The sequence below is a fragment of the Saimiri boliviensis genome, chromosome 11 (genome assembly GCF_048565385.1).
Source record: "Saimiri boliviensis isolate mSaiBol1 chromosome 11, mSaiBol1.pri, whole genome shotgun sequence".
Lineage (NCBI taxonomy): Eukaryota > Metazoa > Chordata > Mammalia > Primates > Cebidae > Saimiri > Saimiri boliviensis.
Genome location: NC_133459.1, coordinates 73,108,214 through 73,130,212, shown reverse-complemented (window position 1 = coordinate 73,130,212; position 21,999 = coordinate 73,108,214). Strand labels below are relative to the sequence as shown.

The following is a 21,999-nucleotide window of genomic DNA, read 5'->3' as shown; positions in this document are numbered from 1 at the left end:
AGGCTCAAAATAAAGGGATGGAGGAAGATCTACCAAGCAAATGGAGAGCAAAAAAAAAGCAGGAGTTGCAATTCTCATCTATGATAAAATAGACTTTAAAGCAACAAAGATCAAAGGAGACAAAGAAGGACATTAAATAATAGTAAAAGGATCACTGCAACAAGAAGAGCTAATGATACTAAATATATACACACCCAATACAGGAGCACCCAGATACATAAGGCAAGTGCTTAATGACTTACAAAGAGTCTTAGACTCCCACACAATAATAGTGGGAGACTTTAACACCCCATTGTCAATATTACACAGATCGACCAGACACAAAATCAACAAGGATATCCAGGACTTGAACTCAGACCTGGAACAAGCAAACCTAATAGACATTTACAGAACTCTCCACTCCAAATCCACAGAATATACATTCTTCTCAGCACCACATCACACCTACTCTAAAGTTAACCATGCAATTGGCAATAAATCATTCGTCAGCAAATACAAAAGAATGGAAATCATAACAAACAGTCTCTCAGACCACAGTGCAATTGAATTAGAACTCAGAATGCAGAAACTAACTCAGAACTGCACAGCTTCATGGAAACTGAGCAACTTGCTCTTGAATGTTGACTGGATAAATAATGAAATGAAGGCAGAAATAAAGATGTTGTTTGAAACCAATGAGAATAAAGACACAACATACCAGAATCTCTGGGACACATTTAAAGCAGTCTCTAGAGGAAAATATATAGCAATGAGTGCCCACATGAGAAGAAAAGAGAGATCTAAAATTGACACCATATCATGAAAATTGAAAGAGCTAGAGGAGCAAGATCAAAAAAACTCAAAACCTAGCAGAAGACAAGCAATAACTAAGATAGGAGCAGAACTGAAGGAAATAGACACTAAAAACTCTTCAAAAAATCAATAAATCCAGGAGCTGGTTTTACGAACAGATCAACAAAATAGACCACTAGACAGATTAATAAAAAAGAAAAGAGAGAATAACCAAATAGATGCAATAAAAAACGATAAAGGGGATATCACCACAGATTCCACAGAAATCCAAACCATCATCAGAGATTATTACAAACAACTCTATGCACATAAACTAGTAAACCTGGAGGAAATGGATAACTTCCTGGACACCTGCATCCTCCCAAGCCTAAACCAGGAAGAAGTCGAAACCCTGAATAGACCAATAACAAGGTCTGAAGTCGAGGCAGCAATTAAAAGCCTACCACCCAAAAAAAGCCCAGGTCCAGATGGGTTAACAGCAGAATGCTACCACACATACAAAGAGGAGCTGGTACCATTCCTACTGAAACTATTCCTGACAATCCAAAAAGAGGGAATCCTTCCCAAATCATTTTGAGACAAACATCATCCTGATACCAAAACCTGGCAGAGACTCAACAAGAAAAGAAAATTTCAGGCCAATATCCATGATGAACATAGATGCAAAAATCTTCAATAAAATACGGGCAAGCTGATTGCAACAGCATATCAAAAAGCTTATCCACCATGATCAAGTAGGATTCATCCCAGGGATGCAAGGCTGGTTCAACATACGGAAGTCCATAAACGTAATTCACCACATAAACAGAACCAAAGACAAAAACCACATGATTATCTCAATTGATGCAGAGAAGGCCTTTGACAAAATTCAACAGCCCTTTATGCTAAAAACCCTCAATAAACTAGGTATTGACAGAACATATCTCAAAATAATAAAAGCTATTTATGACAAACCAACAGCCAATATCATACTGAATGGGCAAAAACTGGAAGCACTCCCTTTGAAATCTGGCACTAGACAAGGATGCCCTCTCTCACCACTCCTATTCAATATAGTACTGGAAGTTCTAGCCAGAGCAATCAGGCAAGAAAAAGAAATAAAGGGTATTCAAATAGGAAAGGAGGAAATCAAATTATCTCTATTTGCAGATGACATGATTGTATATCTAGTAGACCCCATCGTTTCAGCCCAAAATCTCCTGAAACTGATAAACAACTTCAGCAAAGTCTCAGGATACAAAATCAACATGCAAAAATCACCAGCATTCCTATACACCAGTAACAGATTTAAAGAGAGCCAAATCAAGAACGAACTGCCATTCACAATTGCTACAAAGAGAATAAAATACCTAGGAATACAACTAACAAGGAACGTAAAGGAACTCTTCAAGGAGAACTACAAGCCACTGCTCAACGAAATAAGAGAGGACACAAACAGATGGAGAAACATTCCATGTTCATGTTTAGGAAGAATCAACATCGTGAAAATGGCTATACTGCCCAAAGTAATTTACAAATTCAACGCTATTCCCATCCAGCTACCAATGACCTTCTTCACAGAACTGGAAAAAAACACCTTAAACTTTATATGGAACCAAAAGAGAGCCTGCATAGCAAAGTCAATTCTAAGCAAAAAGAACAAAGCAGAAGGCATCACACTACCGGACTTCAAACTATACTACAAGGCTACAGTAATCAAAACAGCTTGGTACTGGTACCAAAACACAGCTATAGACCAATGGAACAGAACGGAGGCCTCAGAGGAAATACAACATATCTACAACCATCTGATCTTCGACAAACCTGACAAAAACAAGCAATGGGAAAAGGATTCCCTGTTTAATAAATGGTGTTGGGAAAACTGGCTAGCCATGTGCAGAAAGCAGAAACAGGACCCCTTCCTGACACCTTACACCAAAATTAACTCCAGATGGATTAAAGACTTAAACATCAGACCTAACGCCATAAAAACCCTAGAAGAAAATCTAGGCAAAACCATTCAGAACATAGGCGTAGGCAAGGACTTCATGACCAAAACGCCAAAAGCAATGGCAACAAAAGCCAAAATAGACAAATGGGACCTAATCAAACTCCACAGCTTCTGCACAGCAAAAGAAACAGTCAGTAGAGTGAATTGGCAACCAACAGAATGGGAAAAAAATTTTGCAATCTACCCATCTGACAAGGGGCTGATATCTAGAATTTACAAAGAACTACATCAGATCTACAAGAAAAAAAAAAAAGCCAATTCAAAAGTGGGCGAAAGATATGAACAGACACGTTACAAAAGAAGACATACATGAGGCCAACAAACATATGAAAAAATGCTCATCATCACTGGTCATTAGAGAAATGCAAATCAAAACCACATTGAGATACCATCTCACGCCAGTTAGAATGGAGATCATTAAAAAATCTGGAGACAACAGATGCTGGAGAGGATATGGAGAAATAGGAACACTTTTACACTGTTGGTGGGAGTGTAAATTAATTCAACCATTGTGGAAGACAGTGTTGCGATTCCTCATTGTCCTAAAAATAGAAATCCCATTTGACTCAGCAATCCCATTACTGGGTATATAACCAAAGGATTATAAATCATTCTACCATAAGGACACATGCACACGAATGTTCTTTGCAGCACTGTTTACAATAGCAAAGACCTGGAACCAACCCAAATGCCCATTGATGATAGACTGGATAGGGAAAATGTGGTACATATACACCATGGAATATTATGCAGCCATCAAAAACGATGAGTTCGTGTCCTTTAAAGGGACATGGATGAACCTGGAAACGATCATTCTCAGCAAACTGACACAAGAGTGGAAAATCAAACACTGCATATTCTCACTCATAGGCTGGTGTTGAAAAATGAGAACACATGGACACAGGGAGGGGAGCACTACACACTGGGGTCCGTTGGGGGGAAATGAGGGAGAGATGAGGTGTGGGGATGTGGGAAGAGATAGCATGGGGAGAAATGACAGATAGAGGTGAGGGGAAGGAAGGCAGCAAACCACACTGCCATGTGTATACCTATGCAACAATCTTGCATGTTCTTCACATGTACCCCCAAACCTAAAATGCAATTTAAAAAAATAGAAAAAAGAAAAGAAAAGAAAAGAACTTTCAACCCAGAATCTCATATCCTGCCAAACTAAGCTTCATAAGTGAAGGAAAAATAAAATCCTTGGTGAACAAGCAAGTACTCAGAGATTTCATCACCACCAGGCCTGCTTTACAAGAGCTCCTGAAAGAGGCTCTACACATAGAAAGAAACAACCAGTACCAGCCACTCCAAAAATAAATCAAATGGTGAAGAGCATGAACACAATGAAGAATCTGCATCAACTAATGGGCAAAACAGCCAGCTAGCATCAAAATGGCAGTATCAAATTCACACATAACAATATGAACCCTAAATGTAAATGGATTAAATGCCCCAATCAGAAAACACAGACTGGCAAATTGAATAAAAAGCCAAAACCCATCAGTGTGCTGTATCTAGCAATCCAATCTCACATGCAAGGATACACCTAGGCTCAAAATAAAGGGATGGAGGAAAATTTACCAAGCAAATTGAGAGCAAAAAAAAACTAGGAGTTGCAATTCTCATCTATGATAAAATAGATTTTAAAGCAACAAAGATCAAAAGAGACAAAGAAGGACATTACATGATGGTAAAAGGATCAATGCAACAAGAAGAGCTCACCATCTTAAATATATATGCACCCAATACAGGAGCACCCAGATACATAAGGCAAGTTCTTAATGACTTACAAAGAGTCTTAGACTCCCACACGATAATAGTGGGAGACTTTAACACCCCATTGTCAATATTAGACAGATCAACCAGACAGAAAATCAACAAGGATATCCAGGACTTGAACTCAGACCTGGAACAAGCAAACCTAATAGACATTTACAGGACTCTTCACTCCAAATCCACAAAATATACATTCTTCTCAGCACCACATTACACCTACTCTAAAATTGACTGCATAATTGAAAGCAAATCACTCCTCAGTAAATGCAAAAGAATGGAAATCATAACAAACAGTTTCTCATACCACAGTGCACTCAAGTTAGAACTCAGAATTGAGAAACTGACTCAGAACCACACAGCCTCTTGGAAACTGAACAACTTGCTCTTGAATGTTGACTGGATAAATAATGAAATAAAGGCAGAAATAAAGATGTTCTTTGCAACCAACAAGAACGAAGACACAACATACCAGAATCTCTGGGACAAATTTAAAGCAGTCTCTAGAGGAAAATATATAGCAATAAGAGCCCACATGAGAAGAAAGGAGAGATTGAAAATTGACACCCTTTCATGAAAATTGAAAGAGCTGAGGAGCAAGATCAAAAAAACTCAAACCTAGCAGAAGACAAGCAATAACTAAGATCAGAGCAGAACTGAAGGAGATAGAGACACAAAAGCCCTTCAAAAAATCAATAAATCCAGGAGCTGATTTTTTTAAAAGATCAACAAAATAGACAGACCACTAGCCAGATTAATAAAAAAGAAAACAGAATAACCAAATAGATGCAATAAAAAACAATAAAGGGGATATCACCACAGATTCCACAGAAATTCAAACCATCATCAGAGATTATTACAAACAACTCTATGCACATAAACCAGTAAACCTGGAAGAAATGGATAAATTCCTGGACAATTGCCTCCTCCCAAGCCTAAACCAAGAAGAAGTTGAAACCCTGAATAGACCAATAACAAGGTCTGAAGTTGAGGCAGCAATTAAGAGCCTACCACCCAAAAAAGCCCAGTTCCAGATGGGTTCACAGATGAATTCTACCAGACATACAAATAGGAGTTGGTACCATTCCTTCTGAAACTATTCCAGATAATCCAAAAAGAGGGAATCCTTCCCAAATCATTTTATGAGACAAACATCATCCTGATACCAAAACCTGGCAGAGACTCAACAGGAAAAGAAAACGTCAGGCCAATATCCATGATGAACATAGATGCAAAAATCTTCAATAAAATACGGGCAAGCCGATTGCAACAGCACATCAAAAAGCTTATCCACCATGACCAAATATGCTTCATCCCAGGGATGCAAGGTTGGTTCAACATATGCAAGTCCATAAACGCAATCCACCAAATAAACAGAACCAAAGACAAAAACCACATGATTATCTCAATTCGTGCAGAGAAGGCCTTGGACAAAATTCAACAGCCCTTTATGCTAAAAACCCTCAATAAACTAGGTATTGATGGAACATATCTCAAAATAATAAAAGCTATTTATGACAAACCAACAGCCAATATCATACTGAATGGACAAAAACTGGAAGCACTCCCTTTGAAATCTGGCACTAGACAAGGATGCCCTCTCTCACCACTCCTATTCAATATAGTACTGGAAGTTCTAGCCAGAGCAATCAGGCAAGAAAAAGAAATAAAGGGTATTTGAATAGGAAAGGAGGAAGTCAAATTGTCTCTATTTGCAGATTACATGATTGTATATCTAGAAGAAACAATTGTCTCAGCCCAAAATCTCCTGAAACTGATAAGCAACTTCAGCAAAGTCTCAGCATACGAAATCAATGTGCAAAAATCACAAACATTCCTATACACCAATAACAGACAAACAGAGAGCCAAGTCAAGAATGAACTGCCATTCACTATTGCTACAAAGAGAATAAAATACCTAGGAATACAACTAACAAGGAACGTAAAGGACCTCCTCAAGGAAAACTACAAACCACTGCTCAACGAAATAAGAGAGGATACAAACAGATGGAGAAACATTCCATGTTCATGGTTAGAAAGAATCAATATTGTGAAAATGGCCATACTGCCCAAAGTAATTTACAAATTCAACACTATCCCCATCAAGCTACTAATGACCTTCTTCAAAGAACTGGAAAAAAACACCTTAAACTTCATATGGAACCAAAAGAGAGCCCGCATAACAAAGTCAATTCTAAGCAAAAAGAACAAAGCTGGAGGCATCACACTACCGGACTTCAAACTATACTACAAGTCTACAGTAATCAATACAGGATTGTACTGGTACCAAAACAGAAATATAGACCAATGGAACAGAACAGAGACCTCAGAGGCAACACAACATATCTACAACCATCTGATCTTTGACAAACCTGACAAAAATAAGCAATGGGAAAAGGATTCCCTGTTTAATAAATGGTGTTGGGAAAACTGGCTAGCCATATGCAGAAGGCAGAAACTGGACCCCTTCCTGACACTTTACACTAAAATTAACTCCAGATGGATTAAAGACTTAAACATAAGACCTAACACCATAAAAACCCTAGAAGAAAATCTAGGCAAAACCATCCAGGACATAGGCATAGGCAAGGACTTCATGACCAAAACACCAAAAGCATTGGCAGCAAAAGCTAAAATAGACACATGGGACCTAATCAAACTCCACAGCTTCTGCACGGCAAAAGAAACAGTCATTAGAGTGAATTGGCAACCAACAGAATGGGAAAAAATTTTTGCAGTTTACCCATCTGACAAAGGGCTGATATCCAGAATCTACAAAGAACTAAAACAGATTTACAAGAAAAAAACGAGCCCATTCAAAAGTTGGCAAAGGATATGAACAGACACGTTACAAAAGAAGACATACATGAGGCCAACAAACATATGAAAAAATGCTCATCATCACTGGTCATTAGAGAAATGCAAATCAAAACTACTTTGAGATACCATCTCACACCAGTTAGAATGGCGATCATTAAACAATCTGGAGGCAACAGATGCTGGAGAGGATGTGGAGAAATAGGAACACTTTTACACTGTTGGTGGGAGTGTAAATTAATTCAACCATTGTGGAAGACAGTGTGGCGATTCCTCAAGGACCTAGAAATAGAAATTCCATTTGACCCAGCAATCCCATTACTGGGTATATATCCAAAGGATTATAAATCATTCTACTTTAAGGACACATGCACACGAATGTTCATTGCAGCACTGTTTACAATAGCATTGACCTGGAACCAACCCAAATGCCCATCAATGATAGACTGGATAGGAAAAATGTAGCACATATATGCCATGGAATGTTATGCAGCCATCAAAAATGATGAGTTCATAGCCTTTGTAGGGACATGGATGAACCTGGAAACCATCATTTTCAGCAAACTGACACAAGAGCGGAAAATCAAACGCCGCATGTTCTCACTCATAGGCGGGTGTTGAACAATGAGAACATGTGGACACAGGGAGGGGAGCACTACACACTGGGGTCTGTTGGAGGGAAATAGGGGAGGGACAGTGGAGGGTAGGGAGTTGGGGGGGATATCATGGGGAGAAATGCCAGATATAGGTGATGGAGGAAGGCAGCAAATCACACTGCCATGTATGTACCTATGTGACAATCTTGCATGTTCTTCACATGTACCCCAAAACCTAAAATGCAATAAATAAATAAATAAATAAATAAATAAATAAATAAAACAAGATAGAGATGTGATATTTAACAGTAATCCCTCCTTATCATGGGCAGGAGAGGCCTGCATTCTCTAATAGTACCTAACCCAATTGTATGGAACCTAATCAAACTCCACAGCTTCTGCACAGCTAAAGAAACAGACATTAGAGTGAATTGGCAACCAAAAGATTGGGAAAAGACTTTTGCAGTTTACCCATCTGACAAAGGGCTGATATCTAGAATTTACAAAGAACTAAATTGCTGTCAATTGCAACAGTTTCCGTGCACTTCCTTCATCCACAAATGTAATGCCTTTTCCATCCTAACTAAGCACTTACCATACACTGTGGCCATAAAATTTGCAGTTTGAGATGCAACAACAAAACTAACTTAAAATTCTTTTTTCTTCTTCACAATTTCACATACAGAGGATTTGTTCTGGCCAGGCGCAGTGGCTCACGCCTGTAATCCCAGCACTTTGGGACGCTGAGGTGGGTGGATCATGAGGTCTAGAGTTGAGACCATCCTGGCCAACATGGTGAAACCCTGTCTCTACTAAAAAAGTACAACAGTTAGCTGGGCATGGTGGCACGTATCTGTAGTCTCAGCTACTCGGGAGGCTGAGGCAGGAGAATTGCTTGAACCCAGGAGGCGGAGGTTGCAGTGAGCTGAGGTTGTGCCACTATACTCCAGCCTGGCGCCTGGCAACAAAGCAAGACTCTGTCTCAAAAAAAAAAAAAAAAAAAAAAAAAAGATTTGTTCTGTTGGGCATGGTGGCTCACACCTATAATCCCAACACTTTGAGAGGCCAAGACAGGTAGATCACTTGAGATCAAGAGTTCGAGACCAGCCTGGCTAACATGGCGAAAGTCTGTCTCTACAAATAATACACAAATTAGCCAGATGTGGTGACAGGCACCTGTAATCCCAGCTACTTGGGAGGCTGAGGCAACAGAATCACTTGAACCTGGGAGGCAGAGACTGCAGCAAGCAGAGATCGCACCACTGCACTCCAGCCTAGGTGACAGAGTGAGATTTCACCTCGAAAAGAAAAAAAAAAAAAAAAAAAAAAAGATGTATTTTTAGGTAGATCTTAGCAAAGTCAGCTAAATTTATTTCTTATTAACTCGAGAACTTTCACCCTTTCACTTAAAGGAAGCACTTTATGGCTTCTTTTGGTATATCCACATTGTCAGCAACACTACTCTTGTATTGTGGGGCCATTATTAACTAAAATAAGGGTTACTTGAACACAAGCACTGTGATCGTGCAATAGATAACTAAGAAGGCTACTAAGTGACTAAAGGAAGGGCACCGTAGACATTCAGGTGATGCTGGATAAAGGGAGGATTCCCTGCCAGGGTGGACCAGAGCTTGACAGTTTGAGGTCTCATTATGCTACTCATAATAGTACACAATTTAAAATTAATGAATTATTTATTTCTGGGATTTTGCATTTCATATTTTTGGACCTTGGGTAACTAAAACCACAGGAAGTGAAATTGTAGAAAGCAAAGCTAGGATTAAGACAAAAAGACAAAACTGTTCAGCATCTATCATGTTCCCTCCTTCGCTTTTCATTTCATATGTGAGGAAGGTCACTGTGAGGTCTAATGTAGAGATCTACTAAACAAATGACACAACCATTCCCAAGAGTATAGCTACTATCTGCTGTGAATTGTATGTATCTGTGGGAGACTTAATTTCATGCAAATGTATCCTTGTTTCTCAGCATAATTCTGATGCTTCCCCCCAACTACCCAGCAGGTGAGTGGTCAGTGAACATGCCATCAACTTAATATTAGCCTAAGCAAAGCAGAAAGGTAAATTAACATATGATAAGAGTCAGAATACATTGATATTTGTTTTCAGATATAACCTGAGGAAGACTGCAAGAATTTGGGACAGGATGCCTTATAGTTAAGTGGAACAAAAGCAAGACTAGATGTCAAGAGGCTGGATCCCTATCTCATCTTATTTACCTCGGAGCTTTTGATTTCAGCAGTTATTTTATTATCCTGGGCTTCAGGGTCTTCATCTATAACATTAGAGTATAGATTACCATTAGAAGTGCCTTGAAACTTTGTTATTATTCTACATGTATCACGGAATTAATACACTTCCTGAAATTCTGTTATTATTCAATATTTATCACAGAATTAATACACTTTCTATACAGCTCCATCCCTGAGGATTTGGCAATTTATACCTTTCTGAAGTGAACACTTACACGATTTAAAGATTACACTTTTGAAGGGACGTAGAATATCTCCTTAGCCTTTAAACTATCAAAATACATCTCTTTGGGAGTGAGAGGGATCTATGAAGTTTCAGTGCTTCCTGGCAGAGGTTGAGGCTTCTTGCTTTGCCCAGCATCAGCAAGTAAATGGTGCTAATATTTGTCTTATATTTGACTAACATGATTTTTCTGATTTTTCTCTGTTCGACCCTTCAATTTGTAAAAATGTGTTTAACTGTCCTGCTGCCGCTGCTTTTGCCTGCTTTGGCCACTGCATATACAGGTGAAGATCTGGAAAGAAATGATGGATCTACAGAAAAACCCTACTTCATCACCCCTAACCTGCACGGAATTCTGATCAAGAAGCAACTCATTCCCCAGAAACAGAAAGAGTAGAAAAGCTCCAAACAATGTCACTCATGTTTAAGTAGAAGTTGTGTAAATTAGGTTGATTGTAATTTGAAAATGTTGCTTTTGAGTAATGTGAAATTTCTGTGCTTAATTCTAAGAAGTCAGCACCTGGTACCACCTGAGGTGTCAGGCATTTGATGACATTAGCTGCTGTCTACTTTATAGACTGTGGTCCCAACTAAAGATCAAAATGTTAATGTCCAACGTTTTTTAAAATCTGTAGCCAAGAGTGTTTTAATAACTTTTATAACTCAGTGTGCTGTTTCCATTGCAGCACTTTGATAGCCTTTCTTTTTATAAGTGTATATTTGTAAAGGATATTCAGGCAATTTTTGAAAACACTATAAATGTGTAATTTATTAGCCATAAAATATTGATTTATAGTTAACCAGCATATGGTACTAAATTTGTAAATATGGTGCTATGGTTATATTTATACTGTTCAAGCTGGTGGACAACTCTCTAAACTGTGATTAAACTTGTATTAATGGTTCCCTAGGAAGTATATTTCAGTGAGTCAAGTCCATAACAAACATAGATGTTAATGTTATATAGGTTCTACAGAGAGCATTACTGGGTAAAAATTACTGTGGAACCTTCATAGCCCATTCTGTTTTATTGGAATGATGTTTATATTGAAGTCCAATCTGAGTTCTGGAGTGTCATTTCCAACATGAACCTCTGTCCATGGTGAAAATGTTCTGAACAAACTGAAATTGCTACATAACTCATGCCTTTTGTCTTTAACCCAAATTTCCTATTTCCACTATATAGAAAACCAGTATGAATTTGTTTCAGAAGAGTGATTATATCTTTTCATGAGCATACCTGTATTTCTAGATTAAAGAGATTGTGTGCTTTTGTTCTACAAAAGGCTTAATTTTGTCTCAACTTTCAGCAAGGAAAGAGAAAAGTAAAACACTTCAGATTTTACCCTAAGGAAATATATTGTGGGCCCTCATCATCCTTTATGTGAGGCATACTGCAGGTTAGGAACTCGCCCTGCAGGGCTTAGGAGGAAGGTTATGCCCATATGCCACCCCTGCTGGCCAGAGGTTTCTGGTAGTCATGCCTAAGTTTTGAATGACAGAACAAAGCATGAATCAGACACATACCTTGTCTAGCCATCCCCTGTGTGCAAATGTGTATGATGTAGTTAATGGTGTAAAATTGCATCCCAAAAGGAGCATTGAATCAATTTGTATCTTCTTGGCATTTACCTTAAGCTTATGTATAAGGATTATGTATGTATTGACAGAAAGGAACATGTTGATGTAACATGTTGCTCTGAATATCACCCATATATCCAAGAAGAGTCAGAAATGTATTATTGTGTTATAGATTGATATAAATACTTATTATCTATAAGTGTAGAAACCTAGATTTAAATTGACTCTATGGCAGATTAATTAATAGCAATAAGCCAATGAATAGGGAAGATTTTTAATATGTAATGCTGTTGCTTACATTCTTGAGATTATTGTATTCAGAAGTGTCTCCTGGCTTCACATTTTGGCAAACAGCCTTCTGCATTCTTATTCTCCTTGAAGCATAATGCAGAGAATAATGACAACTTATCTATCTAGATTATTATTATTTTATGATTCAACAAGACAAGGGCCACAACAAAGAACTAGTAGAATAGTGACCTCTACCTGAGAACTTGTTATAACTATAGATGTCTGTGCTCTGCCCAGGAGATTCTGATATATTGTGATTTGATATGAGCCACAATGTGAATTATTATAAAGTTCTCTAGCTGATTCCAATATACATAAAAGTTGAAAAATTGGCCAGATGTGGTGGCTCACACCTGTAATCCCAGCACTTTGGGAGCCCAAGCTGGACAGATTGCTTGAGACTAGGAGTTCCAGACTAGCCTAGGCAACATGGTGAACCCCCATCTTTATTAAAAATATAAAAATTAGCCAAGTGTGCTGGCACACACCTGTAGTCTCAGCTACTCAGGAGGCTGAAACGCAAGGGTTGCTTGAGCCCAAGAGGTCAAGGCTGCAGTTAACCATGATCACACCACTGCATTTGAGCCTGGGTGACAGAGCAAAACTGTCTCAAAAAAAAAGAAGTTGAAAAATCACTTGACTAAAACATAAATCAACACATGAAAGTAGTTGCCAATTTATATTATGGGCTAATATCTAGTCAGAAAAAGATTCTCCATTTACTGTTTGTTTGTGTAATTCAAATATGTAGACTAAAAATAGCATTGTTTTTGAGAAGATATTTGGAAGCCATTTTCTTAGAAAGCAAACTAATAACAAAACAGGGCAGTATTCCTCAAAACTTGCAGTCAATGGGCTTGAAATTTGAAATTTCACAATATTTATTTTTCAAGGCTGTACTATCTAAATTGTTGATGGCAAAACAAAATCAATTTTAAACAAATATAGTAATTTAGAAAGTATATTTAAATAATGAAGGTGAAAGTTATTTTCTCAATCATGCAACTGAGAGACATGCAATATTGCAGAATCTGACCTGTTGCACAGAATTAAATAATATCTTACTGACATAACAAGGGCTGATTGTTTTCGCATAACTATGTTTACAGTAACGTTGATGCTAAACTATGCTGTTTCAAAAAATAAGTATTTTGAACTGCTGTAAAGCAAGTATACAGCAGATGGCGATGTTACTTCTCTTACAGTTCTGCTTTGATATTTGTACCGTTCTTCCTCCTAGTGGAAGATTTAGAAAGAAACGATGGTTCTCCGGCAAGACCTTACTACGTGAGTCAACCTCTGCTGAAGATTTTCAACGTGGAAAATCCACAAACTAAGAAGCAGTAGAAGAGCAAAGTGGTCGTCCTACAGCTGTGTGTTACCTTTTCTCTATCTGCTGTGTCTGTGCAACATTTATTTCATAAGTGCTTTGTATTTAGCAACACTGTATTCACGACCTTGTTGGCTTGCATTTGCATGTTTTATACCAAAGCTTATACTGTAATATGTGAAGCCATCAGAAGTCGCAAGGGAATTGTTGATAACATAAAACATTTTTATACTAAGATCATTTGTTTTGTAATTCATTTTTAAAGAGTGGCTTGGATGTTTTGAAAATACTACTGAATATGTTAATATTCTTTTAAATCTTAGATTGAAAATGATACATTATTTAAATTGATAGCTCCTAATATATTTTTAAATTTACAACTAAAAGACTTCTTCTGCAGGGAAAATTGGTCAGCAAAGTGAAATTAAAAATGTTAAAGCATTTCCCACTCTTGTTGGACAGTAAATCAGTTAAAGGACTGCCCCACTTCAGAGTTTGCTCTCTTTAAGTATAGAATGTTTCCTATTAAACAAATTGCCAATCATCCAGCCTTTACTACTTCGCCCTCTGACAAAGTGCCTTACTGGCTGTTTAATATTACCCAGCTTTTATGGGCAAGTTTACAAACATTGTTAAAAAAAATTTAAAACCTGCAATGTTTAGTTATTAAAACAAGTCTTATTGCATTTGTTTCACTCTTAGCTCACCGATTGGAAACAATTTGCCATTTTGCTCTGTTGGATAACCTATTATAGAATACATTGTGCAGCTAAACAATTTCCCTTGCGCCTAGTAGACATTCATGAATGTGTACTACACACAAGAAGAAAAAAAACAAACCCTGAAAGAACACTTGGTCGGGTTTCTTTGTTTTTTTACTAAAAGAGAAGTTTAAAAATGAAATGTTTTCTATGGTAGATCTTTGAAAATACAATAGGTATAATACTGCATTTCTCCGTGTTTTACAAAGATCAGAAAGGGAAACTTTACTCCTCGAAAGGGTGCTCATGGATGTCATGTACTGAATAGCTCCCTTTTAAACAATCATTTATTTTCATCGAAGCCTATTCTATATATGCCATTTCATTTTCTAACCTTTGGTATGAAATAATCAGTTTACTTACAATATGCTAATTTATTGTGCAACTATAAACAGGAACATAATTTCCAAGTCAGTTTTAAATAATTTGACCAGTACTACTAACTTTTAAGGAAATTAATTCAGTTGGTTACTCAGTGTTACAGAAAAAGTCCATAAACATATTAACCCTAAGAAAATGTCAATCATATAATGATAATTTGTGAAAGCTTTGAGAATCAATCAACAGTAAGTTACTATCAGTTTATAAAATATTATCACATTTGTTTAAATGTGACTTTACATACTTTTATGCCAAAAATAAACTCACATGAGCACATGACAGTCTGAGCTCTATAATCGGTGTGCTTCTGCTGTGCAGAAATGTTAGAAACGTATTGTCTAAATATCTTTGATAAGTAAAATATTTAATATATAATGAAATTTGTTGTTACTCATTGTTTTAAATCGATTTGTTTTTTTCTTTTAATAAAGATTTAAATAAGAAATAACTGTGTTTTGATTTCTTTAAGCCACAAAAAGATAAAGGCTTTTGTTTTCACAATCCACTATGCTACGACAGTATCTTCTCTGTACCAAATATCTGGGGCGGGGGGGGGGGGGGTTAATTTTAAACTAGATTTATCTTTTTAAAATTTCCATTTTTCTCCAGCTGTGGATGGACAAATCAAATAACTAAAACTAATAATTTATACAAAGTAAATAAGTCAAAACTAAATGGATGAGATACTTTTTTAAAAAAAACTCAAACAGCCTAAATTAGGCAGTTGCTCTTTGTTTTTATTTGCCAAAGCTTTGCTCAGTTCTTCATTTGGTTTTGTGAAAATTTATAGGAGGAAAATGTCATTATTTTCTAGGCAGGTATACATTTAGAGGCCCTGAAGAATGTGAACGCCAATTAGTAGTAGTTTCCTAAAGCAAGATTAAACATACCTATCACCAATTTATCTTAAGCTAAATTTTAAAACAAATATATGGGTGTCTTTTCTTAGATTGAATTATATGTTAAATCTTCAAAATTAATTTTCCTTTAAAATTTATGTATTTATTTTAGATGGAGCCTTGCTCTGTCTCCCAGGCTGGAGTGCAGTGTGGTATCGACACTCACTGCAGCCTCCGCCTCCCAGGTTCAAGCTGTTCTCCTGCCTGGGCCTCCCAAGAAGCTGTGACTATAGGCACCCACCACCATGCCCAGCTAATTTTTGTATTTTTAGTAGAGATGGGGTTTTACCATGTTGGCCAGTCTAGTCTTGAACTCCTGAACTCAGGTGAGCTGCCTGCCTTGGCTTCCCAAAGTGCTAGGATTCCAGGCATGGGCCACTGAGCTTGCCCCTAAAATTTAAGGGGTTTCTTTCAATAAAAACATTGAACAATGATCTTGCAGTTTTCAGTGTTCTTTTAAAATAACACGTTAATAAGACAATAAGATTATAAAATATTTTATTCATATAGCTGATTCTTTTCTTATTTGAAATAAAAATACTTTTTATATTTTTCCAGAAGAAAACCAAATACTTTTTTATGTCTTAATCACTACTACTTTTACATGGTAAAGCACTCATGTTGGTAAATAAATGATATATAATTGTGCAGGAATTAATTTGGCTTTTTCTATGTGCCTAAAAAGCTTAAAAAGAGTTAGTGTGTCTATATAATAAAATCACACTATGAAAGGTTCTATGGGATCATTAGGGACATTGTGATTATTACTTAAACTGATACTGGAAAACAGGCTCTATGTAACAATTTCTCATTTTTCTTTTTCGTATACAGCTGACCAGCACTCATTCCAATGTATGTTCTTTCACTTTTGCAAGTGGTGCCTCAGGAAATTGCTCTTAAACTCTAACCAGGCATAGTAATTATCTCCCATATTATCTGGTTCTGGATTGGGGAACATGCTTTATAAATCAGTTTTTGTTGGCAAAAGATATGGGGACAAATTTGAACTGAAATCATTATTGCAGACCATAGTGTATGAAATGACATCTTAACGCTTTTTCCAGTTTCTTGAAAATGTTAACCTTAGATGTATGCAAATGATTGTTTTATAATAAGATATAGATATATGATTATAAGAACACAATTCAATAAATCATTAATGAAAAAATCAATATAGCAGATGCACGTTCCATTGATATTAACAACTTTGTGTCTTATAATCTAATTATCTAGGTCTAATGAAGTAAATAAAAAACAAATATATATGGCTATATATATATAGCAGAAAAATATACATATCTGATTTTTTTATTTATTTGAAAATTATTTTTTCAAAGTTACTTCCCATATTAAGGCTATAATGGGCATTAAAGACATTTATCTCAGGAACTAGCTGAGTTACTTCTGGTTATTAGTGAATCAATCATCATCCAGAAAACAAAGCCAACCCCCATTAAAACAAATGTGAATTCATTCATTCATGGATATTGAGTATCATTTATTCAAGGCTTAAACAACAGAATGATGTCACCATCATGAACTCTATTAAAATGTATCAGGTCAAACTAACTGCCCTTTTCCCCCATTTACAATTTTGCAATTGCTTGGAATGAAAGGCAGCCAAAATGTGTAGAATCTGGCAACATCTTCTGTCATGATTTCTGCACTGGGGAAATGGGGGCTGTTATGTGACAACTTTAAAAGCAAGCAATTCAGTTTTACTATTTGAAGTCACTAGCTTTATTTTCTTTAAATTTAACTCCTTGGTTTTCTTTTTCTTTTGTCTTTACTGTATGAATAAGAATAATTTAAGCAAGTGGGAAAATTGTGAATGCGAGTAAAACACCCTTTTACCACTGGCTCAAAAACGTGATATATCGTCATCTTCCGTCGCTTTGCAGTTACAGAGCACAGTATGTTAACAAAGGTGGGAAAGGCTTATCAAAAGGGGAAGATGTTTTCATTCTACATATAAATTAACATGGAGCCCGAACTTTATCAATTTTAGAATAACCTTGGAATCTCCACATTCTTCTAGGCAGATGAATGTGCACTGACTGCTGCATGTGTGTCTGCACAGAAAGAAGAAAATGAAGGTAGGATGTTGGGAAAAGCATTGCTATCCAGGGAGAAACTGGAAAACCTAAAACACAAAAATTTCTAGTGGGATCAAAGAAGGCAATGTTACAGGAAGTGGGGTGCCTTCTGAATGCAATTCATAAATCTATTGAAAAGGAAACTCAGTAGCAAATCATAAACTAGTAATTAAGCAAATAAAAATATTTTTCCATTCTCTGATAAATAGCTTTGAGGCCAACTGTGTTACAATGAAACTAATCAAATACTTACTTGCATTCAGCCTAAACAAATAAACAAAAAGAATGATGTCCCAATATGATTTATGACTAAGGGATTAAAAAACATCTGCCTCTTTTTCACAGCACTTGTGCACATTAGCCAAAGATTTGCTGTCATGATGAGTTTGTGTTTTTTTCTTTCCTCTCAACACAAAGATGAATTCTTTGTCAGATCTTCCCTGTCATTTCCTTTCCTCCAACTCAATCTCTTATTTCATTTTTCCCTGCTTAAAAAAATCTGCATTTATAATAAGATATTTGGGAAGAAATGGAGGTGGAAGAGAAAAAACAATTATGAAAAGGAAGACTTCAACCAGCAGGTTGGTTTGTGCTATGGACTGGCATATATACAGAATGAGTTATGAAACATGCTAGGGCATAAGGAAAGACAAATGCCAGAGCCCGGCAGAGGAGGTTTCCTTAATCACCCTGTTACTCTGCTACCACAAGCAAGGTGTTAAACTGCTCAGAGGCTTCATCAACTGACAACTAAAGCAAATCCCCTCCTCACAGTGCTGCTGACAAGGTAACATGAAAGTGAGCATCATATCCATTAATGAGGACTGGGACGTAGAGTGGGGCAATGCCTGTTAGTCATTAACAGTGACATTCTCTTGGCTGAGGACTTTCAGCACCTGGACTTTAGCACTCCTTTCCTACTGCAGTGGAAAGTCTATCTGGGCCTCTCTGGGAAGCTGGTGAAAGGCATCACAGTACTGGAAGAATCTTCCCACTACCCTCTCTGCACCCAAGTCAGAGTAAATGAGAAGATCTAGGTGACTCTTCCCGCCTTCTCCAGAGCTTCATTCCAAATCCCACATGAGACTTCTTTAACATAGCTTGAATCCTTGGGTCACTGATGACAGACTCTTTCTGAGTAGCCAAGAGGAACTTCACTGAGATTTCAGCTCTTCTATCTCATGCTTCCTCACCATTACCTTTCTCTTAAATCCTGGCATTAAGCCAGGTTTGTAAAGTTGGCAAACTGGATGGTGTTTCTCTATTAAATTAACCTTTACTTGAATCTAAATAATGCTGGAAACAGAGTAACAGTTATATTTAATATTTCATAACTAGATGATCATAGCCTTCAAAATTAAGGCCACAGATCTGCACCTGGTTAATCCGAAAGAGGTTTTTCTCTTCAGCCCCTGCTCCGTGAGTTTGTGTAGGTCAGTAGAAAGAGTTTTTACATTCTGTCTCTCTATATTGGGTTGTAGACAGGAAACCCTGAAAATGATAGGCTTCAAGTCTGTCTAGAGGACTATTTCCAGCCTAATAGTTGAGGCTCTTGTTTTTCTGAGGCAGAACCAGAGAGAGGCCTTACCTGTCTTAAATAAAATCAGCAAAGAATAAACTACATGTAAAAGCAATATTCCTTTTCTTTTATTGAGTCCTAAATTAGCTTTTGGTGACCTCAAAAGAAAGAAAAAAGAAGTGGCTAGAAGCTGTTTTATGTCATATTATTTAAATAAATAAAGATAGGCAAATTATTTTGCCATCTATAATACATAAGTTGAAATATCACTGTGGTTTTGGTAGGTGAGGTCAACAGAAATCAAATTTAAAATTTTGATTTTAATCAAATCAAAAGAACTAAGTTAGAGATTTTTGGAACTATACAACTATATTTTTTATATAGCTTCTTGGAGCAACAGGGTATATTTAGAATGCTAATTTTAGCACTTTAAGTGATAGAAGCAGAGAATATCTGAGCACTAATTATATTTCCCAGTTAATATAAAAAAGTAAATGTTAAGTTAATGGACCAAAAAATTGGATACAAAACATACCAAATCTTAAAAAAAAAGTTTCTGCATTTTCCTAATTATTACTTTAAAATTATTTCATAAATTGTTAAATTTTCCCATTTTACAAATTGTTTAATTTTTGCTACTAGAAACTTTTAAAAATAATTTTGGTTTGCTCCTCACACTATCTTTTGTTCTTTTTTGTTGTTTTTTCATATGTTAGTCTTGGGCATATAAATTGCTCTTGAACTGCTTTTATGAAGTGTGAGCCACTATGAAATAGTCACTCTCAAAGGTTCCTTAATGGAACTTAAAAACACGCATAGGGAGGACCCTTGATGTGCCTTGCCTTAGAGGAGTATGCCTGCAGCAGTGCCTGTACATATGCAAGACGTGCAAGCATATGTGTTAGGAGGGTAATTTCGTGTGTGTGAACAGCATATAGTATAGCACATGAATAACTCTTATCTATTGCTTCTATCAAGAAATACTAGAAACAATCTCTTTCCATCTCTTAATATGAAGTGTAGGCAGATACAGATACCAAAATTACCTTAATATTAAACATAGAAATAAGAGCTGATCTAGAATGTTTCCCATAATGCTTTCTTATATATCCCCAACCACTGAGCATACTCATTGGGTTTATAATATGGTGTTTTGGGAGGAAAGAACTCTAATAATGCAATCTTCAAAGGGAAGATTCACAACTATGGCAGGGAAAGCTATCTGGCTGTCATTTGTTCCCCAGCCAGCTTTTAGCTGGATTCACATTAAAGAGTGTCATATGTATTTCTTTCAAGCTCCAGGGAATTGGAATTCCTGCCAGTGCCACCCAGTCAGCCCCCAAAGAAGCAGCTGCTTGATGCTTGATTCAGACTGTACTTATCTATGCAGAACAGCACCATGAACTTTTCTCACCTGGAATTGATCAGTTGATTATCAGTCACCTCTGAAGTGTCCCAGGCAGCAAAGACCCCAGAATATTGACAATGGTGCTCACAGGAACCGGATACAAATGCATACTAACAGATCTCACCACCTTATCTTCCCTCAGATTTGAGGGGAAAAAAATCCAACTTGATAGTTATTAAAAGCCCTCTGAGTGGAAGTCAGTGTGGAAGAGCTAAAGGTATATTATCGCTGTTCATTGCTTTCCCTTCAGAGCAGTCATTCCAACTGCTTAGTTATTTATAGCTTCCCCTAGAGTAAGTCCCATGAAAGCACAGACTCTATCTGCCTTGCTCTCTATCATACACAGGTGCTTATTAAATGCTTCTTTAATACATAAATGAGGTGAGAGAAGACTTCATGGGGAATGTAGGATTTGAATGGTCTTTAGAAGAATATTGAAAGTAGGTATAGGGTATTGAAAAAGGAAATATATTAAAGGCATCAGGAAGAAAATTAACTTCCAAAATGATGGAGGGAGGGAGGGAGAGAGAGGAAGGAGAGAGAGGAGAGAGACAGGAGAGCAATGAGTCTCATGTTTTGACCCATGAGTTTGTGCACCACTGGGGTGGGTACAGCACTCCATTGCTGATGAATGACTAAAGCTGGGGAGATAGGTTAGGACTTAAAGTATAGCATAACAAGTGTTTGAGCCAGGAGGGCAATGGAAGCCCCAGGAATGAATACCATCCTAGAGAGAGGTTGTGAGCCCAAAGGCGTGTGGGCTGGGGAAGCTTCTTCCAACGACTGAGCAATAAGACTCAGAGATGGGAATAGAAAAACAAAAAGTCAGTAATCCAAAAGGTAGAATAAAGATATCCTTATCCACTCACCTAAGGACTGTTTCCTTTTCTCCCACTTATAACTCCAATTGGCAAGGCCCCTTGCTGTTGGCCACCAGGTGAAATATTTCCTTCAGGAAGGGCTCATGGGCACCTTGTATAATCTATACACTCGCTACATACTCTTGGGCAAGTTACTTCACCTTTCATGGACTCAGATTTCTCATCTATAAAACTGGGACAACACCTGCCTCTGGAAATTGGGGTAATGTGAAAATTTAATGTGGTAAGACGTCTAAAGTACCAAAAACACCGTACCTGACTCATTGCAGAGGAGAGACAGACATAGAAAGAAGTAGAGAGATACAAATTATATACATAGAGATATACAGTTTTCTTTCTCCCACTTAACCGCTTAGCCTCAGACTCTACAGACTCATGTTTGAGAA

General features: G+C 37.1%; 1 protein-coding gene across 6 annotated transcripts in view; it reads left to right on the top strand.

Annotated features, from left to right (window-relative positions):
* SLC44A5 (solute carrier family 44 member 5) overlaps nucleotides 1–15,193 on the top strand; it is a 401,632-nt gene extending 386,439 nt beyond the window's left edge. For 5 of the 6 annotated variants that reach the window (XM_003921404.4, XM_074381023.1, XM_003921403.3 and 2 more), the window contains one exon: nucleotides 10,751–13,582. In XM_003921404.4, the coding sequence (XP_003921453.2) occupies nucleotides 10,751–10,863 (113 nt within the window). In that variant the 3' untranslated portion in view covers nucleotides 10,864–13,582. Of the gene's footprint in view, nucleotides 1–10,750 lie in introns of all 6 variants that reach the window. The other variant, XM_003921402.4, reaches the window with a different exon arrangement.
* The last annotated feature ends 6,806 nt before the right edge of the window (nucleotides 15,194–21,999 follow it).